Below are 17,948 nucleotides of genomic sequence, written 5' to 3' on the forward strand. Positions count from 1 at the left end.
CAGATGGACGCGGAGGAGACTTTCCATTTGGATCCCAGGATGGCCGTACATTCCCACAAGTGGAATCTGCATTTATTATGGACAGTGAAGGGCAGATTACTCAAGTGTGGCCACAAGCAATCCTGGATTATATGAGGCACCAGTTAAGGTTCAGAGGAAGGACAAAGAAAAGCACCAAAAAAGGCTGTACTTAGCAGTTTATTGGATAACTATAATAATAGTACAAGAGTTTATCTATTAAATTTTGTTCTAATACTAAACCCTTGTACTACGTCTGTGTCCTTTACATTTGTTCCACAATAATACACATCTGCGACAGGTAATTTGGAAGATAGCTTCGTAAAAACGAGGTTCAAATGACCTAAAGAGATTCTTCCCTAAGCTGATTCAAATGTAAGAGGTGGTGGACAAAAGGCTCCAGCAGCCTGGGTTAGACAATCTAAATTGGTATCTTCCAATGTTAAAATACAAAAGTCTCTTTCTGTTAGTATTCCTACACTCCAGCTCAGCAAAGAAGCACCGTCTGTGGAAACACACAGAGGGATTCTCATACTGAAAAGACAGTTTCACTGGAAAACACCAAACAGAATTTAACTCTTTCAATGTAAATATGGGCATGTGATTATTGTTTTGGAAAATGTGAATATATCCTTTAACCTATGTTCATGTTATGTATAAGCAGAAATGGAAATGCTAAAATGGAAAAACCCTTTTTAAATATTTCACTCTGGCTTGGTTATCATGTCAAAGTAAAAAATAATTATCCCATTTATTATTATGACCACTTATTAAGTAGCTATTTTCTCTTAGAAATGTCTGCTTTCTCGTTTTATATCAGAGAAAAGTGTCCTCCTTGCTTCCATGGTTACTGAAAGCCAAATAATTAAAGGCTGGTGTAGGATCTTTGTCTGAAGTTAGTCCTCATTTATAATAAACAAGATTTACATTAAAATCAGGCTACAATTATCAGTGGCTTCAACATCTTAAATTCCACTAACAACGGTGAGTAAGATGTTACCAACTTACGCTGTGCAGCACAACATTGTTGACAAAGACATAACTTAAAACCATATAAAATAATAGGGGGCATCTGCAATATTTACATTTAGTGGAATGGTGCAGCCATAAAAAATGTATTGGGTTTAAAATTTTTACTCAGTGTAAAAATATTAATTTACTAAGGAGCTGGAAACAGAATATAAACAGGATACATACAGGATGGAGTAATTTAAAGGGCAACAAATGGGAAAAATAAAACATTTCTGATCCGCACTTCAGCGTCATACCATTTGGTGGCGGTAATGCGCCATTTTGTTTTCGTCCACCGCCGCAAAAACATCACGAAGAAGACAAGGAAGTGGCGAAGGACAGGAAGCACGCAAACATCATTCAAGCAAATAAATACTGAGGTATCAGTACGCTCTTTTACGACATATCGTGTCAGTTGCAGTTAAACTAGTGCGAGAATGGTTATTTTCTTATTTAGGAAATAAACGAACAGTCTCTCGCACTAAATGGACTGGAGCCATATTACCTTTCTCGCTAGCTAACGTAGCCTGTTAGCTAATGTTAGCTAACCCATACTACAACAATAGCTCTCCCCTTTGTTTAGCCTTGAGAAGCCACATCTTTATCCCCACGTGTTAAATTTTTCTATCTTAAATTCTTTGGTAATATGGATATCCACGCCCTACGCTCAGTCACTGTTGGTGTGCAACTTGACGAACACCTTAACCTGCGTTAGCCGTCGCTTTGGCAGGAGGCCATGTCAGTAACCTTGTGTTAGCATCTTTTAGATATTGTTTATCCCAGTATACCGGCATTTATCCACACCCGTTTGAATTATCAGAACAAAGAGCACGAATAGGCGTTAATTGAAATGATATTAGAATATTATTAGTTGTATTTTCTTCTTGTTACCGTGCTCGCTCGGCCACAAGCAGGCTCCATGTAACAACAAGTAAGATAAAGACAGCCATACCTCACTGTAACTTAAATGTGTTTTTTCTTTTTCTTCATAGAGAGATGGGAGACAGTGATGATGAGTACGATCGCAGGAGGAGGGACAAATTCAGACGGGAGAGAAGTGACTATGACCGTTCAAGAGAGAGAGAAGACAGACGCAGAGATGACTGGAATGACAGGTAAGAAAGACAGGTGTGGAGAAGACTGTCTGTCAGTCAGGATTCAGTTAAACCTCATGCAGACATCTGTACAACCAAATATATCTCAATGGTGGCTGTTTGGTATTTTCACACTGAGTAACTGAGTTTTGATGTTTCTGTCATGTTTTTTCAGAGAGTGGGACAGGGGCAGGGAACGGCGTAGCCGAGGAGAGTATCGGGATTATGACAGAGGTCGTAGGGAGAGATTCACCCCGCCCAGGCATGACATGAGTCCTCAGCAAAAGCGCATGAGAAGAGACTGGTGAGATTACCTGCAACACAAAACCACAATCTTGTGACTGGTATCTGCTGTTGTGTAACCTGTTTTATCTGCTCCTGGCAGGGATGACCATGGTGGAGATCCTTACCGTGGGGGATACGACTTGGGTTATGGTGGTGGAGGAGGGCCCAGCTTTGGCCCACCGCAGCATTGGGGCCATCCTGATCTGCACCTCATGCAGCCTCATCATGGCATCCCCATTCAGGCGAGGTGAGAGATGTAATCAGAAGTGATGAGCCTGAGCTTTGAAATTAGATGTTGTTTTACACATCTTTAAGGATTCAGCAGGAACTTTCTAATAATTCTTACAACTATTCAATATGTCTGTCCCTCAGTATTAATTTTGTTAACAAAAATGTAATGGCCTGGCGATATTGAACACTGAGGAAGAATTAACAAGAATTTCCACAACAAAGTATGTAGTTGCATGTTAAAATATGGGCTGCACAGAAGTCAAAATTAAAAACACACAGAAAAAGATAGAGAGAACTTATACACAGCACACTCACGTAATGTTTTTGTTCTCTTGTCACACAACTAATGCATAAAATATAAAAAAGCTACCAGTTTTGCTTGCCCTTTCATAACTATATTCACCTTGTGTCTCTTCCATTAGGCTCGGTAACATCCATGACATGGATTTAGGTCCACCCCCTCCCATAATGAAGAGCTTTAAGGAGTTCCTGTTGTCCTTGGATGATTCTGTGGATGAGACCGAGGCAGTCAAGCGCTACAATGAGTACAAGATCGACTTCCGCCGGCAGCAGATGCAGGACTTCTTTTTGGCTCATAAAGATGAAGAGTGGTACGATCTCAGTTGCTTTTACTAATCATGTATTTGAGTAGGTTTTAATGTAGTTGAGAAATAGGTATTTTTTTGTATTGAACTATACTAAATAGTAATTTAATCTATGATTGTCATCACCAGATTTTTACAGCTCCTTCTTTTTTTGCTTATTTCATTATTATTTTTGATACAATTGCTGTTTTTAGACAGTCCAATAGGTTGGGCCTGGTCCTATGGTGGGTGTATCATGGGACATTAAGGAAGTCATATTTATTATATGAATTATATGTTTATTTGCTGTACCAACCCTGACCAGAAAATATTATACCCCCACCTAAGCCTTTTGACATGTTTCAGGTGCTTTCCAAATAGCCCAAGGACAGTTCCACCCATGTAGTAGGACCAGGCCCACAGTAGAGTTAATTACTAATGACTTTTGTCATACTTGTAGTTTGTAAAAGAAGAAAATCAACCCACATTCTACCTTAGTGCACAAATTTTTGTTTTGTTTGATACTAAATGTGTTGTAGGAGAAAGAGGGTTCAGTAGGTGTTGATAAAACCTACATCTGACAAAATGAAGATGGACATAATGTATGCCCTCAGCAGTGTAACAGCCCTGCCATGCACATTATGTTGTGCTTTAAAAGCTTTAAATTCTATTCTCAATCACATGACTGAAAGATTTAAGTACATTTTTGTTCAGTTACATGTAGCTTTGACAAAAAAAATGTCCTCATTGTTTGGGTTGATTTTCTTTTTTTATTTAGCATTCAAACCTTTCCAGTTGTATAATGCCTGTTAATGCTTATTACACTTATTTCACAGGTATCATGCAAAATTGTTCTGTTTTGCCATAACCCATTTTTCTTCCCCTCCCACTACTACGTTGACGACGTTTTTTTGAAGATGAGAAAAAGTGGAGCTCATCAGCAAGAATCGGTCTTAGACAGCAAGGGCATGCACTGCGCACAATGCAGTTGCTCTTAGACACACAGTACCAGGGATCTTAGATAGACAGTCTAGTAGTCTTCCGCGCAAAGAGATATTTTTTTTTCTTTTCTGCTTTTTCTACGCTACTTTCTTTTTATATGCGGATCAAATCGAATCCCAAAATTTGTGTGTATACAGACACACCATTGGGGTGAAGTGGAGCGCACTTTCACAGAAGAGACCCCTCTCTGTATTAATTTGTTAATAAACTGGCTGAACAAAAGGTAACTGTAGTCCACTCAATGATCAACATTTATAATGTGAAATTCTGAATATGTAATTGCTTTATTTTATAATCTCTCTGTTGTGTTTTTTCCTTAATTATTGGTGAGTTTGCAATTATTAGCTGTTATAACCACAAAGTCAAAACATGCACACACTGAATGACATGACACAGGGACTAGGCTGCAGAGATTACAGAGATCACAGTCTTAATGATGATAGTCTGTGTAGTTAATTTGATTCCACTGGCTGAATTTGGCATTTTTAAGTTTTCCCAACAAGCATCAGGATTAAAAAATACATTGAATATATGATATTCCTCAGTGTATAGTATGACACCACAGTTGCAACATGGATATATAATATGTATTTGTTCTCTAACTTTTACATCCCGTTCATCCCAACCCCCATCATTCCCTCCCTACTTTTTTGTGGACCCTGACTCTGGACGCAGGTTCAGGTCCAAGTATCACCCAGATGAGGCCAGCCGACTAAAGGCAGAGGCCCATGGTGCCCTGCGCAACCGTCTGAATGTCTTTGTGTTCCTGATGGAAAACAGCTGGTTTGATAATGTCTCACTGGACATTGAACAGACCCCAGCCATCATCAAGGTTCTGGATGCAGGTGAGTCAGGATGTCTGCAAGTCTTAAAAGTCATTAATAGTCTTAAATGTGATATTCTGAGGTCTTAATTGCTGCAAACATTTTATTTGATTTCATTGTTCCATCTTTAAATATACATATATATATATATATATATATATATATATATATATATATATATTTTCAAAACCCAACCACTGAAGCCAATAGCTATCTTTTTATTTTATACTTGCACTTACCTGTTGGCAAAATGTAGATTAATCTGACTCACTCTAATCACCTTATTCCTACATAAAACCTTCCTGCACGGGGCCACACATATACCACTTACGTTTATGCTTCCAATAGTTTATTGAGAAAAGATGTTTTGTCCAAAAATGTATCTTAAATTTGGTCAAAAATTATCTTCACAATGTCTAAAAAAGCATTAGTGTCTGATACCTGTGGATGCCTTACCTATAAGTAATGGATAATACCTGAAGAAAAGCATGGCCTGAACCGTTTCCCCTCTTGATTGCTTTCAGCTGTGATAAAGATGGAGGGAGGGACGGATCATGATCTTCGCATCTTGGACCTGCCATCTGAAGAGGAGGAAGAAAGGGAGAAGTCGGCATCTGTTTCAGGGGGCCCTGAACCTCCGAAGAGAGAAGACCTCAAAACTTTGGACGGAGACCGCAAACCGTCAGTAGAGAAAGACAAAAATGATAAGGTATGTTTTGTTCTCTGTCAGTCTTCGCCAAGCAGTAGATTTCACAGTGCTGTGATGATGATGATAATAAACTGTGCCACAGGAGGAGAGTGACTCTGCCAGCACAGAAAGAGCTGCTGCAACAGAAGGGGAGGATGTGAAAGATGAGGCAGAGAAAGAAGCTGCCAAAGAAGGAACGCCTGAACCCAAGAAAGTTAGTATTGCTTCCATTATTGAAAGTGTTTGCTAACGAGAGACCGAAATTAACCAAATAGCCTGAATTGTTCTCATCTTTATTCATCAGCCGAGAAGAAAGAGGAAGCGCAGCGGAGACAGCGATGATGAAGGCAGCGCCTCAGAGAGCGACAGTGATTCAGATTCTGACTCAAATTCCAACTGCTCTGACAAACCTGTGAAGAAGGAAGAGGTAGAAGACAAGGATGAGGAAGAGGAAGAGGAGGGTGAAGGTGAGGAATCAAATTCATAGCGCCTACTATACAGTGTCTACATCCTCAGTACTGATAACTCATAGTTGTTCCCACCAATTTGCTCTATCACATTTAATGATAAAGAGGAGAAACCAAAGGAGAATGCTGAAGAGGAGAACACAGAAGAGAAGAAACCCAAAGATGACTCTCCCAGACCGCGTCCTTTGCACAGAACCTGCTCTCTGTTCATGAGGAGCATCGCCCCGACCATTTCCAAAGCTGAGATTATTGCTGTGAGTATAACACAGGTGGCAGTGTTAATGGCCGGCAAGATGTAGAGTCACTGAGGGCACTAAATAATTCGGGGCTTTGTTTAAACTTTATCTCTTTTTTCTCTCTCAGCTTTGCCGGCGATACCCTGGCTTTCTGCGTGTTTGCTTGTCTGACCCCCATCCAGAGCGCAGGTTGGTTTAACAAAACATGATTTTAATGTCTTACTTTGAAAATGATGTTTGTTTGATTTACTTAGTCAAACATTTTGTGAAGCAAGAGACTACACACAATTACACAATAATGGTTAAATCAACCCTCTGCTGTTCAGGTTTTTTAGACGTTGCTGGGTGACTTTTGACCGTAGCGTCAACATCAAAGAGGTTTGCTGGAACCTTCAGAATATTCGTGTAAGTGTGCCAGTCTCAGCTGTTGATTGTTACTACTGTTTCAGTTGATTTTAATATGCAGCATAGTGCGCGGATTGGCGTGGCGGCCTGTGTGATCCCATCGCCAGATGGTCTCTAGTTACTTGTGTAATCTCCTAAATAGCACTTGAGGCCGTTAAAACTCCTGTTTTACTCTCTTACCTTTCACAGCTGCGAGACTGTGAACTGGCTCCAGGGGTAAATAGAGACCTGGCCCGGAGGGTGCGTAATATTAATGGCATCACTCAGCACAAGCAGGTGCTCCGCAACGACATCAAGCTGGCTGCCAAGCTCATTCATGCCTTGGATGATAAAGGAGACCTGTGGAGCAGCAAGTCCCAGGAAGAGACTACAGAGGTACAGCCCCGCAATCAAAGGTCTCAGATGATCTTGCTGTAACTTAGTTATTAATATATGTGTGGTTTGTGATTTCAAAAGTTGCCGGCGCAGAACCCCATCTTGAAGAATATCACAGATTACCTGATAGAGGAGGTGAGTGCTGAGGAGGAGGAGCTCCTGGGCTCCGGGAGTGGGATGGATCCTGAGGAGAACACCAAAGAAGGAAACCCTGCAGAGACGAGTGTGGAGAGGGATGACAAACTAGCCAAGGTTTGAATATCGCAGTTTTATTTCATCTGTTTATTCTCTGCCCTCTCTTAAAGCAGATTGATTTTGTTACTTGTATTCTTGTTGGCTATTCAGATGGCTACAACTGGCTAAAATAGTGAATCAAGTAAAATTTCTTTGCCATTTCCCTCGTTCCAGGTTTTGGATCGTCTGATCTTGTATCTGCGTATCGTGCATTCAATCGACTACTACAACACCTGTGAATACCCCAGTGAGGATGAGATGCCCAATCGCTGTGGCATGATCCACGTTCGTGGACCCATCCCTCCGAACCGCATCACACATGGAGAAGGTCAGTGTGCTTCTCTTGTTGTTGTTATGTAACATGGATGAATGTAGCAGGAAGAGAGAAAGTAAGTACATGCAGAAGTGTGTGCTCCTGTTAAGCTTTGTGTGCTGAAGTTGAAAGTTGAATTTTAATTGTTGTATTATTATAATTAGCCGTGTTTGGACTACAGTTTTCTGTCACACTGTTTTGCCCACAGGCTCTCATTCCATTTTGCTGCAGTTTCTAAACAACTTAACACTAAAACATTCTAGATGTGTGTAATGTATGCTACACTTAACAACACACATTATGTATTTTTAATGTAGATTTCAAAGTTGTAGTATTTAACTAAAAAATATGTGGAAAAATACATTGGTATATTGACACACTGGGGACACAGTGAGTTTAGGCCCCTATTGAGTGCTTAATCTTTTCATATCTTTTAACCATTCTTATAATCTATTTCACATCTGTCACGTTTTTTCTGCTACAGTGCAACAGTGGCAGAAGATGATGGAGGAGAAGCTGAGTCCTTTGTTTAGCTTAAAAGAAATCCTGTCTGAGGAGGAGGCGAGGAAGATGGGCCGCAAGGATCCCGAGGAGGAGGTGGAAAAGTTTGTAAATGCCAACACTCAAGAGCTGGGGAAGGACAAATGGCTCTGCCCACTGAGTGGCAAGAAATTCAAGGTGAGTGTTTGTCAAACAACATGTGGAGGTGTTGTGATTCTTAGGTTGCAAAACCATTAGCTGTTGCACACATTTCTTGCATTGTCATTCACTGTTTTGTTACTTATTTCTTGCTGTTATGCTTAAGAGTGTTCATTTTAAATTAATTTCAAGGGCCCAGAGTTTGTGCGGAAGCACATCCTGAACAAACACGGGGACAAAATTGAAGAAGTGAAAAAGGAAGTAGTGTTCTTTAACAATTTTCTGATGGATGCCAAGAGACCGTCGCTTCCAGAGATGAAACTTCCTCCTCTTCCAGGCCCAGGTCACAACATTTCTATCTTAACGACTCAGATATTCATAATTAAAGGTTTTTAGTACTTCAACACAGACTGATTGAATAAGTGAATCAGTTTACTGCAGTGCACCAGGAGTTAAATAATGAATCATGTTTTGTCTACAACAATATGAACTCCTTCTCTCATTGGTTTTGTCCTACAGGTTTGCTGTCCCCCACCATGCCATTTCCTCCTCAAGGTCCTCAGGGTCCAATGGCCTTTGGACAGCCTCGTCCACCACTGATGGGCTACGGTGGTATGTTATCCAACTTCACTGTTTTTAGTTTAGTGGAAATGTGTTTGTCAGTCAGACCTCTACCGTTGAGTTGATTCTGAGTCGTCCTTTTCAGCAGGTGGACCTCCTTACCCTCCCAACCAATATGGAGGAGGCAGAGGCAACTACGACAACTTCCGCGGACAAGGTGGCTACCTGGGAAAGCCACGCAACCTCAGGTGAGACCACTGTACGTGTGATTTTTATTTTGCAATGAGCCGTCTACCTTTTCTGCCACTGGCTTATTTTGAACCTCTTTTTTATGGTCGTTTCTGTTCTTCCTTTTGGGTCTTTGTCTTTCTCCTTGCACCCTCAACCATCTCAGAATGTCACGCGGCGATCCACGCAACATCATCGAATACCGTGACCTGGATGCACCAGATGATATGGACTTCTTTTAGAAGGTTCACTCGCTCCTTTCAGTCTTCACTCTTTAGCAGTGTTGTGCTCTTGTTGCTTTTTGTAGTGATTAGGTTCTTTCTTTTCCTAAATATTTCATTTTGTAAATGTTGTGCAACAAGAACAAATGTCTGCTGTAAACTGGTTCCTCAATAAAGTTGTGATCAAACAATATTAATATGTTTTTAATGATTCATCAAATAACAGGGTCCCTGGGCAGTATGGAATGGAATTGGATTTTAGCCATTTGGGGGTCTGGATAAGTATGGGAAAAAGAAAATTAAGTATGGAAATAATTTGCGTGTCCAGGCTATTGCTATTATAAGATATAAAATTCTGAATTTGTAAAATTAATTGATCATAAAAGCAGAGTATTTTTAATGATGTTTGGAACAGGCAGCTGGCGCAGCCAAAATGTTTACCACTGTGAGAGAGTGCCAGCCAGAGGGAGCTTGATGTCGTCGAAAGCAAAGCGAGAGGTACAGCTGCGACAGACACACTCCTGCACAGAGCTTTCTGTACACCTGTACATGTACGTCACAGCCTGCAGCACAGCTCTGCCCTAAGTGCCTCATAACTGAACCAAATCTGGATATCTGCAATCAAATTACTTTGAAAGAAAATACTGCAATATCTTTGAATAGCGTCACAAGTACGAAAAAAATATTAAGCTTGTCTGAACATTTAAGGGATACACAGTAATGTAGCAGTCAGAAAAATATACAGACTGCGTATGGATACCTTTATGGCTGCATTTATTGTCGTCTCCATGTACGCATGCTGAATAAAACAGGCTGCACAGACCTTTTTTTCAAACTCTTTCAGTTCTTATTTAATAAAAGGGACTGAAACATACGGGGAGACAATTATATAATAGTATTTATCAGTATAGTGTAAATTGATTTGAAGGAGCTACAGAACCAAGCTACAATCTTCTGGCAGTAATAATAACATAATAGCAAACATAGTGTGCATATCAACAGATGGATTTAAATCCACTTATTCTAGCTATTTGTGCTCAGATGTCAGATATGGTCTAGTCTCGCCACCAGACAATCAGAAATCTCCGGCTTCTATAGACTGACTTGTGAGTCTAGATATGGTCTGAAAAATCTACAAAGAAGTCTAGAAATTTGAGTGTGGAAAAGTCTGGAATTTTGAAATGAAAAATGTGTAGAAACTCTGAAATAAAAAATGCGCGGATCAGAGCAACCAGATAATACAGCAAAAGCAGCCAGTCAGACTTAAAAGGACAAGATACTAATGAACAGAACATGTATGACATCTGCATTTAAAATCAAGATGAGCATTGAATACAGGGATAACGTAGAGGAGCTGTTAATGTTTGGAGTTTATTTTCATTTTCAACAAGATGTATTTTTGTGTATTTGTGCTGATGATTTTTTTTTCTGTGGCACATGCTCCGAGACTCCCAGCCCTTGTAGAAAAAGGAAGTGAAGCAGATGTAATGAATGGCTGCCCTCTTCTGGGTAAACCATTGAATTACATGTATGTGCTGCTGGCCTTTTCATTTGCAACAGCTGCCAAATAGAAAACTGAAGAACCTTTGCAGTGGTGCAAGAAATATTCAACAATCTTCTTAGCAGAAATAGCAACACCAACATGTACAAATATTCCAGTTACAAATGAAACGTAAGTGCTGTCATTCTGAAGTTGGTCCTGGTCGTACTGTAAATCACAGGTAAGAGCTGCAGCACAGTGTCATTGTTGGATCTCATTTACACACTTCATGAAAATGCACTGGTGAGATTTCTTTTAGCAAGCATGCAAACACATTTTCACATAAGCAATAACTTATTTCATGCATGTTTTCCTCCCATCAGACATTTGCTGTTACTGTGTAATCACACTAGAAATGCAGTAATCGTTCAAATACGACAAACGTGAATACACTTTCCCACATACTGGTCATCACATCTTAGTCATTATGTAAGGCACGCGTTCATGTTAAAAAAGAAAGAAACCTGCAGGATCAATCTATTGTTTGAGGTCAGGTTCATCACATCAGAGCTGCACCCTTATTTAGGGTGAGCACCATCAAAAAGAGCAAATAAAAACTGCTACACAGTTCATGTGGAAGTGAAATGTCTAAATGATCTCAAGCTTGTGACTTTCAGAGAGTCCACAGCTGACCTTGTGCTCGTGGAATAACTTGGACAGAGCCTCCATGTACAGTCCATGATAGTGGTCGACCTCCTCCTCAGTAGGTGTGACACGTCTTGGCACTGACATTGGACTTCCCACTGAAAGAAGCAGAGCGTTAGAGTAAACAGGCTCATTGTAGGAAGTTAGGCCTTTTCTACAGAGTAATGAAACACTCACCAACAGTGGTGATCGGAGTCTTGTAGGGCAGGAATGCCATGTGTTCACCAACAAATAGACACGGGGCAAAACCCATAATCTTTTTAAACAGGTCCTGTAACCTCCGACCAAGACTGCCTTCTGAGAGAATCACCTGCCGGAAGAGCTCGTTCTCCCCAAATGAGTAAACAGGTACCAGATCAGCCCTGTGGAAGATCATCAGAGGTTACATCAATGTGTCCAGCTGTGGGCTGCTGGCTACACTTAATGATAATGATATTCAATGATGATTTTTCCTGCATGTTTTGAAGAGTGCTCTCACCCAAACTCCAGGGCCATCCTGACAAATCCCTTTCTGTGTCTCACGACCACCGTGTGGCTTCCAGGAGAGGATGCCAGAGACTCAGCAGCACCACCTATCATAATCACCACTGCATTTCCCTTGCCGCTTTTTGAAAGGAGGTGGACAAGGCTTGGTTTGCTGACTGGAGAAAGACCTGATCAGACAAAGTAAGACAGGAACAATCATGTTTTTCTTCTATTTGCAGTCACAGTTGTACTTCAGGAGGGTTTAAAGGGAAACACCACCCAAAGTAGGAATTTTAATATGTTATTTCCATGGCCTTAGAAAGTTCAATCAATATTTGGGAACATGAGCTACTCTATCTCAAAGCCAGAAACCAGTACGTCTCAAACTTCATGCTGCTTCTCGCAGTGTCATCTATAGCATCTCTCCCAATTCATTGTCAATAGATCAGCTCCAGACTTTATACCCTATCATATCACAAATTTGAGTTTCAGCACTTGTCTTTGGGAGACTTTTTCATGTTCATTAATATTTGTGGACTGTCCAAGACCATGGGAATAACATGCAAGAATTTGAAAACAGGCATAGTTCCCCTTTACGTGGTCAATATGATTGATGTCAGTAGTTCAGCACTTTAGTTGAATATTGTTATAAATACCTGCACTCATTGCGTACTCCCTAAAGAGTGGTATCCTGAAAAGTCCCGCGAGTATCGCCAGAGTGGCTCGCACTCCAGGAAACACCTCAGTGAAGCCACAGCTCTCTGTGCTGAAGCAGGTAAAGGCTCCGACACACATGATACCATGCGGATGGCAACCTAAAATGTAGTTTCTGTTTGGATTCAGCTCGGCTGTCTTCACCAGCTGAGCAAGAATATGAAGGATTAACAGAGTCCATCACAGTCAATCTCTGCTGATAGCCAGAAAACCAAACCCACGTTCATTATACAGTTTATTATGTCATCAAATGAAAGATTTCAAAAGGTTTTTTTTTTTTTAAAAATCTTAAATTAATTGCAATATATGTAAATCTGCCACGATAAAGACTCACAGCAGATAATACCATGGTTACATTTTGTTTCAAAATTGTTATGCTGCTGACCAGCCACATTGAATCTGTCACGTCTATGTGTTCCCACCAAAAGATACAGAGTGAAACTTACTTTGACTGGAAAATAATCTCTCATGTGCTCCCACACCCTCCACTTCCTCACAAATGTTGTTCTCCTGCCCCCTGATGGAGACATTAGAAATCTTAGAATCACTGAGTGTTACCCAGTTTCATGCAATACTCTTTTTGTGGTTAGTATAAAAAAAAGAAATACAAAGCAGTGACCAATTCAACAAGACAACAATGTCATGTGGGAGAAAGTTTCAAAGGCAGAGGGCAGAATGGCTGAAGGCTCTAGAACCCATGACAGTCAAGCGGGCAGATGGTGATGTGATCAGAGGATCTAAGAGTACAGGAGCGTGTTGATGGGCACTATTCTCCCACAATGCAACGCACAAAGGAATTCGAGAAACAACCCACAGCTGAAAACATCAACAAAATTAATTGTGCATGGAACACCGCAGTAGCCGAGGGGTTACAGGGCATGCCACATTACGGCAATGTTCTGGGTTTGATTCCAGCAATGGGACCATTGTTGCATGTCATAGTTATGTCATCAAACTGTTTTTGGGTTGTTCACAACTGGTTTGCCATCATACATGATCAGTTTTAAAGGGATACTTTGCCGATTTTTAAACAGCTTTGTCTGAGAGTATGTGTAAGTAAACTGTGGTAAACTTCCCTCCATCTTACGAGCACCCAATTCAGCTCAGATGACACTTTAGCATCGGATTTTTGCTGGCTCTAGGGCTTTTGCTCAAACTACAGATTGTACTCCCGCATTACCGTATCCCCACCACCACAGAAACAAAGAGTATAAAAGTGGATACAGAGCGAGATAGCCAAAACTCACATCAAACTGTGAAACTAGGTGGTGCTGATCGAATATAAACCAAGATTCTGTCATTGTTCTGTCTATTTCTCACCTAAAATGAATCCAGGAACATGCTTTAGTGCACTGTTTGTCTGTAATACGAGAATTAATGAACAAGAAGTGGGCACCATGCTATTTCCTGTATATAAAAATGGAGGCTGAAAAAACTGAGATAAAAAATTAGCAAGTGCTGATAAAATATTAACTAAGATTCTGTTAACTGTGTTGCCTATTTCTCATCTCAAATGTTCTGATAAACATATTTTAGCTCACTGTTTTAACCATAATCAGAGATTGTCTGTAACCAGCTGGCTGCCATATTGTTTCCTGTGTCAAAACAGACAAGCTCACATTGCATCACCCACCAGTGGAGGTGTTTATCGGTTGGGTAAAGCGATTGGCTCTTACGATTACCATGACCTGGATGACTGCGAACAATAATACAGCCCTGTTTCCTCTGTTTTCTCTGGACATGTAGCACCAGTTTCAAAAGTATTTGCGTCTCTCTCTCCTCGGTATTTTTCAACCTGGGCCCTATTTCCCCATGTGTATGTGTGCGCATGATTCATAGGTACAACCCGTTCTAAAATTGGTTCAGTATTGAGGGAGGCAGATGCAACCGGGAGCCGCGAAACGAGCTAAAACGGTAGATATGGGGGCAAATGCGTCCCGTATAAGTTTGCGCATTAAAAGTGCTTTTTGTCGCCACTGACCTTGCTTGTTGCCGGAAGAAAACAGAGGAGCCATGCTGAGCGCCGCTCAGAGTGGCGCTGGTTCTCCCGGAGTACAGCTGAGAGCTTTTACTGCGTCGATTGAAAACAATGGTTTGTGTTTGTGCTTATCCGAATTGCAAGAACAGGATGTCGCGCAACTCCCCGTACAGCTTTCATAGGCTGCCTTTGCCGGACGGCGAGATGCTGAAGTTGTGGCTAGTTGTGCTACAAATGGATGCTAACACTCCTGTCCAGACACTGCGCCTTGCAGACCATCGGGTCTGCAGTGCTCACTTCTCCCAAGATGACTACTGCCAGCCGAAGAAGAGAAGACATCCAATCCTGAAACACCTCTTCCTCAAGAAAACGGCTGCCCCACGAGTAGAGAGAGCTACAGACACAGTGGAGGTAATGTTATATAAACAATGTTCGATTATTTTCCTTTTCAGCAGTAGAAATTCATAATTATACGATATAATCGATAGAGGAAGATGCAGTTGTCTGTTTGAACGTGTCTCCAAAGTGTGTGAAATGTAAACAATAAATTCTGCTTTGGTATATTTAGATATTGTAATTCTTTTTATGCCCACATTCGCATTTACTAGACATGACTACAGGGATTTTCCAATCTTACTATGCTATTTACAGAGATAGCACTGGTGATCTGAACCGGTCAGTGGCGAAAAAAAGCACTTTTAATGCACAAACATATACGGGACGCATTTGCCCCCGTTACCGTTTTAGCTCGTTTCGCGGCTCCCGGCTGCATCCGCCTCCCTCAATACTGAACCAATTTTAGAACGAGTTGTACCTATGAATCATACGCACACATACACATGGGGAAATAGAGCCCAGGTTGAAAAATACCTAAGTTATCCTTTAATGATCTCCTGCTGCGCGTAACTCCTCAATTTCTTTGTGGAATGCATCATGGGAAAATAGTCCACCAACAACACACGAAAAAAAAAATTATTCTACAGACTCAGTAAACTTTATTTTGTCACTCCTCCACTACAGAGCCAGCTTGTAATATGGAACTGAGACACAGCTGATGTGTACAGTTCTTCTATTTGAGTAGATACTTGAATGATGTCATCTCCTTTACCTCTTTCAGGGGTTTGCCAGTCCATCACCAGCCATATGAAGTACAGAGTGGGCAGCGGCCACAGTGAGGTAAACATCAGGTACACCATCAAGATAATGCAGGCCACTCCTGGAGTTGCACCGTGCCACATCGGACAATACCAGAGAGGTGGAATAGATTAGCTCAGATAAAAATGAATGAGTGTTGTTTTACAGATGCAGTGACAAGCTTGTGAATTTACCAAGTGAGCTAATGTAACAATGGCAAAAATTATCCTTTGACAAGACTTTCAAGTGCCATGTTAAACAAACTCAGAAAGGTTTAATGCAGTGGGATCTTACCTAAGAAGAGAAAGGACAGCACCCATTGCAGGGTACTTATTACCTCTAGAAACTCCTTCCACTGAGTTTTTTCTTTAGTCATTCCTGCAACCTGGAGGCCATACCATCAATTTTCAGCAATCACTAACATTTTAAACTGTACTTGCATTCAGTAAAGGTCATGGGTGTATAAATCATACACTTAATGCCTGAAGAAATGACAAACGTTGCTTTATCTGAGATAATAATTACATTTATGATAGCCATCTTTATGATAGAGGTCTGATTGCAACAGTAACGAGGCTCTTAATCTTCCTTCAGGGAAATCATATGCTTAAAACCTTTCAATGCAGACAGCAGCATGATGAAATAACTTACTCATGAATAAGCTGACAGGTGAGCTCACAAATAAAACTTCTCAGCCAAGCTCGACTATCACAAAACATCTTTGCCTAAAAGTCATCAAGACGACATGACACAACTTGTATGATCACACTGCTAAGTATAAAACATAACACTTACCTTAACAGAGTTCAGAATTAATTTGAATGGATGCGGATTCACCAGTGGAGAAAAAGCACAACACACAGGACGCACTTTGACCAGATCATGTCAGGCTGCTGATAACAACTCCACTCCCCCGATACTTTGACACACAACAAAGCAATTTCAGAGATAAACATGACAAAGTTTTATCGTTGGATACTTTGTGTGCTAGATCTGAGTAGTGTCTCCTGCAGGACATGCAATGATTTCATGATTGGGTTGTTGTTGTGTGTCTCTTCTGCCTTTGGTCGCTCTAGTGGCCAAAAACACTGTGTGTCAATGTGTCCTGATGGTATTATTCAGCCTAATAATACAAACATGCAAATGTAAAAAGTAGACCTCTCTATTTATCTCCTCATGAACGGACACAAATTTCTCTTTTACCACAGTTACTGTAACAGAAATATTGCTCTTGCTCACTGAAGCATTTGTATCAGTTCTACGTGCCCTCCCCTTTGTTAAGCTACTGTTAGTGAAACTCAACACTTCCTGCAGGTGTTTCATAATACAAGTCTTTCTCAAAGCGAAGAGATTCTGCACTCTGATACCAAAGGAGCTTTCAATGTAAAACAAAGTGAGAAAACAGCAGCACATGCTCACTGACGGGGCTTATAGGGAACTTAAAGAAGCATTTGTTTAAGTGTCTTTATGCAACATTCAGAGCATTAATGTAGCAGCAAACCACCAGTGAGTCATAAGTGATGACTGGGAGGGAGTCTAGACATTGGTTTCTAGGAAAATCTTGCATAATATGCCTTTAAAGAAAAGGACAACCACCCTCTTTGAATCTCGTAAAACATGCAGATAAATATTACAGGGTTTGTGTGGAACTCAATGTTAAAAGTACTGGTACTAGTACATTTTTGACATCGGCACATCAGATAATAAGTAACATTAAACGGGCACTGTGTAGGAATTTCTCCCATCTGGTGTTGAGATCGTATATTGCATTGAAACGGATAGCGCACTCTAGCAGCTCACTGTTTCAAACGCGTATTGCAACAACGGTAGCTGCTGTGTACCAAAAAGCTATGATAACATTGATGAAACCACATCATCCGATACTTCATGGAGTATTCATTCAGACTGCTACACAGACACACGCAACGCAAGTTGACAAACCCCCTCCTCACCATGCTGGCTGTGTTTACGATGTAGGACTGTTGGGGCGGGTGTAAATCGAAACAAACCAATCACGTGTTGTCTTTTGACAACTGACAAGTGGCTCAACCTCACA

General features: G+C 40.8%; 2 protein-coding genes across 5 annotated transcripts; one reads left to right on the forward strand and one right to left on the reverse strand.

Moving 5' to 3' along the window:
* Positions 1-1,323: 1,323 nt before the first annotated feature.
* srrt (serrate RNA effector molecule homolog (Arabidopsis)) lies at positions 1,324-9,609 on the forward strand. Of its 4 annotated transcripts, none has more exons than XM_050040158.1 (20): positions 1,324-1,409; positions 2,022-2,144; positions 2,299-2,427; positions 2,509-2,655; positions 3,062-3,250; positions 4,901-5,070; positions 5,574-5,758; positions 5,841-5,951; positions 6,042-6,204; positions 6,310-6,458; positions 6,568-6,629; positions 6,767-6,845; positions 7,035-7,220; positions 7,302-7,472; positions 7,629-7,782; positions 8,252-8,445; positions 8,599-8,749; positions 8,926-9,018; positions 9,113-9,215; positions 9,362-9,609. In XM_050040158.1, exons 2-20 carry the CDS (start codon positions 2,026-2,028, stop codon positions 9,435-9,437), a joined length of 2,631 nt encoding a protein of 876 aa, XP_049896115.1. In that variant the 5' UTR covers positions 1,324-1,409; positions 2,022-2,025; the 3' UTR covers positions 9,438-9,609. The 4 variants fall into 4 exon arrangements, with proteins under 4 accessions (XP_049896115.1, XP_049896117.1, XP_049896118.1 ...); XM_050040160.1 differs by having other exon boundaries at positions 1,391-1,409; positions 9,113-9,226; XM_050040161.1 differs by having other exon boundaries at positions 1,391-1,409; positions 9,116-9,226.
* A 1,156-nt stretch (positions 9,610-10,765) lies between these two features.
* mogat3b (monoacylglycerol O-acyltransferase 3b) lies at positions 10,766-17,121 on the reverse strand. Its single transcript, XM_050040170.1, has 8 exons — positions 16,688-17,121; positions 16,187-16,277; positions 15,867-15,974; positions 13,227-13,297; positions 12,723-12,927; positions 12,080-12,254; positions 11,779-11,963; positions 10,766-11,699 (listed from the first exon to the last, which is right to left on the reverse strand). Exons 2-8 carry the CDS (start codon positions 16,266-16,268, stop codon positions 11,545-11,547), a joined length of 981 nt encoding a protein of 326 aa, XP_049896127.1. The 5' UTR covers positions 16,269-16,277; positions 16,688-17,121; the 3' UTR covers positions 10,766-11,544.
* Between the last annotated feature and the right edge of the window lie 827 nt (positions 17,122-17,948).

This window comes from Epinephelus moara, chromosome 3, assembly GCF_006386435.1.
Source record: "Epinephelus moara isolate mb chromosome 3, YSFRI_EMoa_1.0, whole genome shotgun sequence".
Classification (NCBI taxonomy): Eukaryota; Metazoa; Chordata; class Actinopteri; order Perciformes; family Serranidae; genus Epinephelus; species Epinephelus moara.

Bases quoted from the DNA above. Each gene is read 5' to 3' on its own strand.
- mogat3b (XM_050040170.1), bottom strand. From the start codon at position 16,268: ATGACTAAAGAAAAAACTCAGTGGAAGGAGTTTCTAGAGGTAATAAGT. The intron at 13,298-15,866 runs GTAAAGGAGATG...TGTCTCCATCAG, and splicing joins CTGGCAAACCCCTGAAAGAG to GGGGCAGGAGAACAACATTT. The intron at 11,700-11,778 runs GTGAGTGTTTCA...TGCTTCTTTCAG, and splicing joins GACTCCGATCACCACTGTTG to TGGGAAGTCCAATGTCAGTG.
- srrt (XM_050040158.1), top strand. From the start codon at position 2,026: ATGGGAGACAGTGATGATGAGTACGATCGCAGGAGGAGGGACAAATTC. The intron at 6,846-7,034 runs GTAAGTGTGCCA...TACCTTTCACAG, and splicing joins GGAACCTTCAGAATATTCGT to CTGCGAGACTGTGAACTGGC. The intron at 8,446-8,598 runs GTGAGTGTTTGT...ATTAATTTCAAG, and splicing joins TGAGTGGCAAGAAATTCAAG to GGCCCAGAGTTTGTGCGGAA.